The sequence below is a fragment of the Mytilus trossulus genome, chromosome 8 (genome assembly GCF_036588685.1).
Source record: "Mytilus trossulus isolate FHL-02 chromosome 8, PNRI_Mtr1.1.1.hap1, whole genome shotgun sequence".
Classification (NCBI taxonomy): Eukaryota; Metazoa; Mollusca; class Bivalvia; order Mytilida; family Mytilidae; genus Mytilus; species Mytilus trossulus.
The window spans coordinates 57904179-57915678 of record NC_086380.1 but is presented as its reverse complement, the minus strand read 5'-3'; the positions used below and the strand labels follow the sequence as shown (position 1 = coordinate 57915678).

The 11500-nt window shown below is 32.5% G+C and overlaps 1 protein-coding gene across 1 annotated transcript; it reads left to right on the top strand.

Moving 5' to 3' along the window:
• The first annotated feature begins 8147 nt into the window (after positions 1-8147).
• On the top strand, positions 8148-10940 carry LOC134681184 (transmembrane protein 45B-like). The gene is made up of 2 exons (XM_063540676.1): positions 8148-8238; positions 9919-10940. Exon 2 carries the CDS (start codon positions 9932-9934, stop codon positions 10766-10768), a length of 837 nt encoding a protein of 278 aa, XP_063396746.1. The 5' UTR covers positions 8148-8238; positions 9919-9931; the 3' UTR covers positions 10769-10940.
• The last annotated feature ends 560 nt before the right edge of the window (positions 10941-11500 follow it).

The window sequence follows — 11500 nt, the reverse complement described above, 5'->3', positions numbered from 1 at the left end:
TAATTATTTTGTGAAGCCTTCATAAAACATTTTAAAAAAGTGACGATTTTTTTTAAATTTATAAAATATATGTTTGTCATTTTTATCACAGGGACTCGGTTAGTAGATTAAAATTTTGTAAATCAATGTTTTTAATTTATTTTTTATTATTTCCTGTCTATTTGTATAAAGTTGCAATCACTATTTCTTTGTTTTCTGGCAATGTGCAGTTTACTATCCATATCCATATACTGAAAAAAAAACTATTAACAACAATGTGTGAACAAAACAAACAGAGATAATCGGTAAAAATGTCCAAAATAGGAATAAAGCAGTAAGCATTTTGTCATAATATTAATCACTATAAAAGCAAACAATTACCTGTATGTCATAAATATTGTGGTAAAACAAGCTCAGAACAATACAACGTGTTCTGAAATTCCGACTAGCAAAACACCAAATAATTCAAACTCTTACTTCGTGAAATCAGTAATAGATCGCTAACCTTGAAGATACAGCAACTACACGAAATTGACCAAACGCAGTCTAGAAGGCAAATCATAGTCATGAACGGAAGACAGGTATCCTGCACGGGGGGGGGGGGGGGGGGGTGGTCTCATCCAATATAAAGATATATACAAGTGTGCCGCTGGAATGGGTCTCTTTTTTTGACACATTAAATATTTCACACACTATAGCAAGGCGGAATATACCAAAGGGATATCTTAACTCATAAGTCGATCATGACAAAAAAGAAGAAAAAAACACAAATAGAGAAATAACAATAAAAAACATAGAAAGCAAAATACCCCTTCTAAAATTTGCAAAAACTGGCAATGATTGTATGGGCTCCAAAAGGGTAAGCATGTCGTTTAGAATATAAAAACAAGATTTAACAAATTAAAAGCAATCAAAGATATATTATCATTATGTCATTGTTCTAGCTAAATCGAATTGTATTGCTCATTTCCAAAACGAGATGTTTTGCAAGCTAGACAAATCCGTTACCGGAAAAAAAAACTAACACAACCTTGAAAAATTAACAGATATCAAAAATATATACCATATTTGAATATTTTTAGTGTGGAAACAAAGATAGAACTGAGCAATTAAACTGATGTAATAATGCATTTTTTTAAATCAAAGTTGTATAATTTCATAGAAGGGACCATATTGAGGCAAACATAAATTAAAATACACAAAAGCCTTGAATACCAGTTTGACTAGATTTAAAAATTTTCTTACAACATAAAAATAAAATGACTCAATTACACTCATACATCTACATCATATATTTTCTCTGGTCAATCAGATGGATGGAGGCCTGGCTTTGAGCCTTAATTTTTCACTGGTCCATGAGCATTAGCTGAAGAAGTGGTTGTTATAGTTAATCTTTTACTACTTCTCTTGGCTGTTCACATACATTTACTATTGGAATAATGGTATCTGCTTCTTCATATTCATTAAATCTAGATTCACAACCTTCTCTTTTTAATATCTGAATCTTTCTTTTGAATTGTTGAACATTTCTTGGGAACTGTTTCGGTATTGCACGGCGTTTGCTCGAAAAACCCAAGTGCATGATGTGACTGCCATTAGTGGAAGATTTGATCCTTTCAGTAGTATTGACGAACAGCTGCGTCAAACTTCGTCAACTCCAACATATGGCAGTGGACCGAAATCTGGTTTCAGTTAGTCTTGTTTCCAACCTTCCGTGAAAAAATGATTTCCTTTAATCTATATAGATATAGGAAGATGTGGTGTGAGTGCCAATGAGACAACTCTCCATCCAAATAACAATTTAAAAAAAGTAAACCATTATAGGTCAATGTACGGCCTTCAACACGGAGCCTTGGCTCACACCCGAACAACAAGCTATATCTCCACCTACACTAGAATATGCGGTCTTCGAATCTGTTGAATCTATGCATTTAGTTGCATCATCGACAGTTGTTGTGATACAATAAGAGATGAATAAAACGGCATCTTTTAGTATCTGAAAATAAAGTAACAAAACGTTAAACAATTTATGTGCAGAGAAAGAATCAAAAGTCATGCGTAATACAACAGGATATACGTTCTTTCTCGTCATAGCCCGATGTGCACGCCAGTAATTATCATTATCTTTGAATGAACACATTTTTTTCACTTGCCTGTAATACTTGGATGATCTGTAACTAATTTACAGTTTTAAGTAAGAATGACCGCCACAACAGACGAAAAGAATATACATACAGGTTCTCATAAAAAATCTTGCATATTAAAATCCAACAATGCAGAATTTAGCTAGAGTGTTCCTCTATTTATTTTGTGTTTTTGCTCCTATCCAAAATCAATGAAATGTACCGTGGTTTATCAGAATCATTTCATAATTCATATAACATGTACAAATAGTGTTTCCCCAAGGTCAATCTTAAAATGAACATCTTTTTAAAAACCGACCGTGCAAATGTGTATTGTTTAATACGTATATGATATTCAGGGTGATTGTCGCTGTGGAACACAGATTAACATAGAACACTACGGGAAAAACAACACAGAACTTTATTTTTGTCAGAAAACACTGTCAAACATTCAAGCATACGTTCCGCACTGATCAGTGTCCACACTTGTCTTAAATATAACATTGATATAAGTTGACAGAATTTTTGATACTCAGGCATCATGTTATGAAAATTTAGCCTGTAGATATAAACGCTGACTTTAATAATACTTGTCAGCTTATTCCTGAACCCCACCAAAAATAGGGGGTGATCTCAGGTGTTCCGGTTGAAGAGCATTGAGGACCCAAAATTCCTAAAAGTTGTGCCAAATACGACTCAGGTTATCTTTTCCTGGGATAAGAAAATCCTCTTAGATTTTTCGAAAAATTCAGTTGTCATGGTTGTGTAACAGGAAATTTATAAAAAAAAAACAACTTATAATTGTTATTCGTGTCAACACCGAATTGCTGACTACTGGGCTGGTGATACCCTCGAGTATCGAGTAAACGAGTGGATAACTTTGTACTTGTCTTGAAAAATATGCAGTTATCATTATTGTGCCAAATGAGTTGAATGTACATGAATATAATTATGTTTTTTTTCTCTGTTTGAATGGATTTACACTAGTCATTGTTTGGGCACTTTATAGCTATTAGGGTTTACTCTTACCAATTGTGACTAGGAAGGAGAGTTGTCTCATTGGCACTCATACAACATCATCATATCCGATTGATTGCTATAACGTATTTCTATATATATTGGATGAGTTTTCTTGAGGGCGGAATCATTTTTGAAAATGTCAGTACAGTAAATTATTAAATATAACTTGCTTTTATCTGTTGTCCTAAAGTTTGAATTTATTTCTAATATATATTTTTCAAACTGATCCCTTCAAATCATATGTTTCTCGAAAGTTTTCATTTTACTTACTCGATATACTGTTCAAATATATTGTAACATCCAGTGGCGGATCCAGGGATTTTCATAAGTGGGGGTCCACTGACTGACCTTAGACGGAGGGCCCGCTCCAGTCACGCTTCAGTGATTCCCTATAAAGCAACCAATTTTTTTCCAAAAATAGGGGGGCGGCCCCCTGCCCTCCCCTAAATCCGCCTCTGACATCAAATGAATAACATAGCGAGAAAATGCAAAAGAAAAACAATATCTCACTTTCATTGTTCATTTTAGTTTTCTTCTAATGCGCTACGTCAGTATAGATCTAATATTTGTTAATATATTAAAGTGCAATGATTATATAATATTTTCTATTTATAAGATTATAATATATATATTTGTTTTATTGGTCTCCAACCTTATCTAGTAAGATGTTGACTCAATTTGCTAATTTCGGATTTCAGTTGAAATATAATTAAACGGAGACTTATACTAAAAAAAGTACTCGATTGTTTTCGGGGTTTGTTTCCTCTGCTTGAGAGGGTAATTTTCTATTCAATAAACGGATCATTTTTTAGTCACAACTCTTAGTAACTATTGATTGTAATAATTTCCCATCAGAAAATAGTAATATTTGTCTTCCGTGTGCAGGGGCGGATCCAGCCATTTTAAAAAGGGGGGTTCCTAACCCAGGACATAGGGGGGTTCCAATTACATGTCCCATTCAAATACATTGATCGTCCAAAAAAAAGGGGGGTACCAACCCCCGGACCCCCCCCCCCTTTTTTTGGATCCGCGCCTGGTGTCAAATTACTTTTAATAAAACAGTGACAAAAAAATATTATTTTTATAAATTAATCTGATATATTTATCCATACTAACATCTACAAGTTTGTTTTTAGTAACATGTTCGTTTGGGTTTTTTTGTTTTTTTGTCATTTATTAATTTTGACAGACATTGCACTTTCTGTACATGGAACCTGCCATTAATGAGGGGGAGGACAGGGGTAAGGGAGACAGAGAGAAAGGGGGTAGGAGAAAGGAGAAAAATAAAATATGAAAAAATAAAATATCTCTCTTTTTTCCGGTAAATTAAAAAAAATAAAATAAGGAGAAGAGGGGTAGGAGAAAGGAGAAGAGGGTGGGAGAAGGGAGAAGGGTACCCCCTGTCCTCCCCCTCATAAATGTTTATCTTAGGCTTAGACAGAGCTCTATTTCCACAATACACACGAGTTACCTCCCTTACACTCGACTTCAATGGATGAAAAAGTTTACAAACAAAGAAGTAAAGTTTGTTTATATTTTCGTGCTTGGTAAGCTATGTAAGACATGTAAAGCATTTCAGTCTGTCTTTAAGATTTACAAACACAATGAATTGATAAACTTATTGCTGCCATAATGTACATTTTACTTATAAAGCTAGGTTTAATTTATTGAAAAGTGTATGATCATGAACAGATGAAGATGTTGATACACAGCGCATGCAGTAGACAGTGTTATCGCACACCTTTCAAAGATCATATTTCATTTCAGATCAGGGGGCTATTGTGAAAGCAGTTGTAAGCGATGTAGGAAAGTCCTAAAACTTTTTTCTGACTGTGTAATTCCAAATGACACCAATAATTGTCCATTGTATTTAACTTTAAAAAAAAGGGGGTATGGTTTTTCTTGGAATCTTCTTTAAATAAAAATCTGATCCCAAATTTGATGAATTTTATCTTTTCTTATATGTTCACACCTAGTGTTTAAACAAATTTTCTGACTCAGAGAATATACGTACCTTACTCCCCCCTTTTTATCTCACCGGGCCCATAGGGCCAAGTGAGCTTTTCTCATCACTTGGCGTCCTTCGTCGTTAGCTTTTACTAAAATCTTCTCCTCTGAAACTAATTGGCCAAATTAAACCAAACTTGGCCACAATCATCATTGGGGTGTCTGGTTTAAAAAATGTGCGGCGTGACCCCGTCAACCAACCAAGAAGGCCACCACAGCTAAAAATAGAACATACATGTAGGAGTAAAATGCAGTTTTTGGCTTATAACTCAAAAACCAAAGTTAGAGCAAATCTGACATGGGGTAAAATTGTTAATCAGGTAAGATCTATCATGTCTATCTGTCCTGAAATTTTCAGATGAATCAGACAACCCTTTGTTGGGTTGCTGCCCTTGAATTGGTAATTTTAAGGAAATTTAGCTGTCAACATTGCCGAAATGGTCAGTTGACCCCTTTAGGAGTTATTGCCCTTTATAGTCAATTTTTAACCATTTTTTGTAAATCTTAGTAAACTTATACAAAAATCTCCTCTAAAACTACTGGGCCATATTAAACCAAACTTGACCACAATCATCATTGGGGTATTTAGTTTAAAAAATGTGTGGCGTGACCCGGCCAACCAACCATAAACCTATAAAAAAGAAGATGTGGTATGATTGCCAATGAGACAATTATCCACAAAAGACCAAAATGACACAAACATTAACAATTATAGGTCACCGTACGGCCTTCAACAATGAGCAAAGCCCATATCGCATATAGTCAGCTATAAAAGGCCCTGATAAGACTATTTAAAACAATTCAAACAAGAAAACTAACGGCCTTATTTATGTAAAAAAAATGAACGAAAAACAAATATGTAACACATAAACAAATGACAACCACTGAATTACAGGCTCCTGACTTGAGACAGGCACATACATAAATAATGTGGCGGGGTTAAACATGTTAGCGGGATCCCAACCCTCCCCCTAACCTGGGACAGTGGTATAACTGTACAACATACTACATCTTCCTATATATATCTATTTGATAATGATTAAAATAAATTTCAGTTTGTGATTTCTCATTTCTTACAATTGTTGAAAAACAATACAGTTTCTGCAGATATGTTTAAACAGACCACTAACTTGCAAAAGCAAATTTACAGATCTAACATTGTTAGTTTAAACATATTTATTTATAGTGGATTGGGAAACAAGTTTTGCAACTTATATTAATCCCTTTCCACTTTGCGGGTGCGAGTTCTTCCTTGTAGCGGCATTAGCCTACTCTTTTTCGAAATCTACAAGGGTGTCTTTTACGTGCAAGAGATATGGCTCTCTCTTAACATGGGTCAGCCATGTATCGTCCCCTTCCGACGGACTATCTTCGTTTCCTCAAGACCATACTCGCTAATGGTGTCGAGGGAGGTGTTGAGATCTAACATTGTTGGGCTGATGTTTATACTAATTATATTTATAGAATACGTGAGAAATCCACACCTACTAAGAAAATCAATTTTGCTTAACAGTTTTAGATAAATTAGGTATCTAGGTATTCATTTAATCTCCCCAGTCTTATTATTTATACATGTAGATAACACATAGGTGTAAGAGGGTATAATTATCTATTAGAAAAGGCCACACTAAAGCAATATTATATGTTAAGCACATCAAATCTCATAATAATGATAACAAAAAATTGGCATACATTGTACATACATCATGTTATTTGTGTATTTTATATATTTCTTCGATTTGTTTTTTTTTAGAAAATATTGAGTGCATGTTTTTTTTTAAATTTTGACACCTGATAAGTCAATGTAAGTAGAAAAATATACAATTTTTAAATAAATCCCCCTATTTCATGTTTTTTTTTATTGTTTTTTTGGTCTTTACTTAATACTGATAAACGACCTTGAACAAGGCTCACACTTTCAAAAATGAAAACTTGACACAAATTTTGAATAAACATGATAAATGGGACTCATAGTGTCAAAATATGGTATTTAAAAACTGATTCCGTTGTACAAGTCATTATGGGGACTGGAGTTTTCCATAAAAATAAATTTTGACTATTTTAAGTCAGAATCAATAACTGTCAAAAGACTCGGCCATTGAGAAAATTTGTTTACATTTTTTTCATTCTGAACAATCCTTGAAAATAAGATAAAATATGAAATTCTAATTGTTCAATCAAGGATTTTTATAGTAAGATACTATCCAAACCCTTGACTCAATTATAATAATGACCTCCCCCTCCCCTTTCCCCCTTCCAACAATATTTAATCCTTCTTATCCTTTGTCATCTTGTGTCTTGCTAACCAATGGTTTGATGGTTTTATGTCAGATTTTAAAATCATTAAAATTGCCAAGTATTTAATTTGACCAAATAAACAAATGTCTGCCCTTTCCATTTATATATATATATTTATATACAGTACACAGAGGCAGATTTAGGGGACAGGGTGCCCTCCCCCTTCCCTTTTTGTGGGAAAAAATTGTTTGATCATATAGGGAATCACTGAAGCATGATTGGAGCATGTCCATTTTAGGAAGTCAGTTGGCCCCTCTTATAAAATTATCTGTATCTGCCACAAGCACATGTAACGATCGACAATACAACACTGTTTTCAAAGGATGTTTTTAAAAGAGTTAATTAGCTCATCCTTTGTTTTCAGTTGGCTTGTAAATCTAATTGTAATATGAGGGTCTTCATGGGGTAAACAGATTGGAAAGAAATGCAGAATAAAGGGCGAAAAAATAAAGAATTGAGAATAATGCGGTGTTAAAATCAATGAAAAAAATAACGTAGAAGGAGAATAATGAGACTGTATGTGTGTCAACATTCTACGTGTATACTAATCCATAAGAAAACATCTCCAGGGAAAACAATGAGATGTATAAAAAGATGGTTATACAAAACATAAATTGAATTTAATAGTTTACTCTTTCAAATTAGTATCATTATCATTCATGTAAAATTTCCTTTTAATTTAGAAAATGATAGTGATACTAGCTTTGCCTTTATATTGACAGGTTTTCGTTGTGTACAAGACCTGATATGTTTTTCAACAGATGAAAAGAATTGTGTGGTATATTAAAACAGATACAGTTCCTTTGTAAAGGTAAATATATCATGGCATGAATATAAACAGTTATTTATGCTGCAAAAATATCAATGTTCAGGAAAAAAATCTAGGTACTGTGGATTCATTTATTTTCGTGGGTACCAATTTTCGTGGATAGAGGAAAACTTGCATATTCGTGGATATTTAAATTTGTGGTTCTGACAAAGTTCACATGCATTCCTTTAGAAAATTTGCACTTTGTTAAAGATTTAAATTCATTGTTTCCCTGTACCCTCGAAATCCAGGAAAATTGGTATCCAACGAATATTAATGAATCCACAGTATCATGTTGGAATTCCTAGCTAATATGTGTTAAGGTATTGTATAGCTACATGTAATATAGAGAGAATAATCTTATCTTATTGATTTAGAGTAACTTATTTTCTCTATATATATTATTATCTTCAGTGTTGAAGGTTAACTGTGACTTTAAGATGAAGAACAGCAATAAAACTGTGTTTCTGTGCTCTTTTACTTTTGTGCATGTCTGTTTTCGTGCATGCCTGTATCTTGCATGTCTGTTTTCATACCCCTGCCTTATCAGAGGCGGCATTAAGGGCATACGATACAGTTACAGGGAAGGTAATGACGTTGCTAACATAAAATGTTATTTTCGCGATGTCAAACTTATGACATATCGGGAAAAGATGCATTTTTCAAGTGATTTTTATCATTCAAACTGATTTGATTTAAAAACGAGAGCATAGAGCTCTATTTTTTAAAACAGCCATTTGTTTTGTTGTGCAAGGAGATTATGTTACCCAAATTTTATAAAACTGTAAATAGCGCAATTTTTTTATTTGATAAACATGCAGCAAAAAATGATGTTTTTACCTCTATTCATGAACATTTGATAAATATAGAGTTATTTCGGAAATAAAAATTGCATAATTTTTTTAACGATACTTATGAAATACAGAAATTACAGATTATTTAACAAAAAACAATTCGTGTTTATCTTGTAAAACAAAAAAGTTCTGTCTTTCTTTCGAAAAAGAAAATAGGGATTTTGAGCAAATAAACAAAATTTTGACCTCATTTTACTCAAAGAGCACATGAAGGTATATTTTTTATTACATATTTGATTTAATCAGGTAAAAAATAGCCTCTATGCAAATTTTCATCATCTTGTAAATACAGGTTCAAAAACCATAAGTGTTACCCTAATGTCCATCAGTTCATCCCTCTCTCCTGAAATTGGTTTCATTTCTCTAACATGTCTAACTTAAGGTGGTACCTAACACTACAGGGAGATAACTCTGTAAAATCAGCTAAACGTTTTTATTACGTTGTGTTGTATAGGGAATATCAAGCTTCTCAATGATCAAAATTGGTGTTTGTCAAACTGCTATATAACCAGTGTATTTTTTCTGACAAAACGGTTGGTTTAAATATGTTGATTCTTTTTATATTTTTGTTAAAGGATCAAAGTAAATACTTTATCAAAATTTTATGAAAATTAAACGAGCCAAATTAATTTTAGTGAAAGTGTTAGGTACCACCTTAAGTTTGCATCAACCAAATGTTATGAAACTTATATATTCTCTTTATTCCCTGAAAAAAACCTGTCATGGACGTATCACTACATTTATCGGGAGTGTTTTTCCTGATTTGTAGAATATTAAAACAGATAATTTGAATTTTGATATTTATTTAATTATCTCCCTTCTTTTTTAGAAAAATAGCTGTCATGGACGTATCACTTCATTTATCGGGAGTTTTTTTCCTGATTTGTGGGATATGGTGGAGCATCCAAATCACGAAAAAGTTTTACTATGCAAAAGATCAACAAACTGACTTTAAAAGCTCGACATCCTATACATGTTGTTATTCATGTCGAACATTTCCTATAGAGAGTTTTACCAAGTTTGCCTTCAGTATTAGTTACATCATTTACGAAATAGTATTAGCGACAGATTTTGGTCATGCCAAAAATTTACACTATGGGAATCTCCTGCACATGACTGTTTTTGCCTTTTTTTCATTCAGTTTTATCATTGAGATTATTCAGCATTTTAAGGTCAAGTTGATTGTAAATGACCTTGAATATGTGACCTTGATATTTGCATTTGGTGCTCAGGCCTTACTTTATGGCTGCCATTTTACAACAGAATATTCGGTAAAATGTGTTGTACACAATCTCATTCAGTATACAGCCTTAATATGTTGTGTTGTCACTGCCTTAGAAATGAAGTTTCGAACTAACGTAATTTTTCCATTGTTTCGTGGAGTCTTCGTCATGGTACTTGGAACATGGACTTTACACACATCGATCATTTTGGAAGACAAAGAATTGTCAATAGATACAAAAGACAATGCATGGATGGTCACACTATATTTTACGTGGCATTGTGCAATAAATGGAATACTCATGTTGTGTATTTGGTTGATTACATACAAACTATTTACACACAATAAATGTTGTTGTTTACCTTTAGATAACAGCACAGATGACAATGTTTGTTTACACAACAGAGTTCGCTTTGATTATCCACTTTTAAACAGATTTGATTCTGATGCTGAATAATTTTTATAACAATCAGAAAGAGTTGTCTACCCTTTTCTTGCTTTTTCTCTATTACATCATCATATGTCTATAGATTTGTTGTTGCACATTCTGTACATGAAATTCTTCAATTAAGATGTTAAAATAATTTGAAAGTCTACTCAAATTAATGTTACGTTGATCAATTGTGAAGCTTTTTTATTATTTTATATATCGGAAATTCAATAATTTAAAGCATTAGAATTTTATTTTTTTATCTCAATATCTGGGTATTTTTTGGTAACCTTGGACTTTTTGATTATTTTGTAAATTAAAAATTCAATAATGTAAAGAATTAGATACTTTTTTTTTTTTATCTTGATACCTTTTTTTTTCTTTTTTTTTTTTTTAATATTCTGCATTTGGTAAACATGGTACCGGTTGATCAACCAATTTTCTAAATCAGAGATTAAATTATATCTTGATGTTTTTTTAAAACATTTACAACTTTACCATATTTTTTTATATATATTTGTCATATTCAAGCCAAAGACAGCCATTAACATATGATTAACACATGATTAAAGTCCTAAGTCCCTATAAAGAATTTTTACAAAATGTGTTTGTGTAAAATATATATACTTGTGCATGTACTTTTTACAATACTATATTTATTTGTCATATTCAAGTCAAATACAACCGTTAAAATGATTAAAGGCCTAAGTCCCTATAAAGAATTTTTACAAAATGTGTTTGTGTAAAATATATATACTT

What these genes read in the sequence shown, in the direction of transcription:
- LOC134681184 (XM_063540676.1), top strand. Translation starts at nt 9,932, where the DNA reads ATGGACGTATCACTTCATTTATCGGGAGTTTTTTTCCTGATTTGTGGG.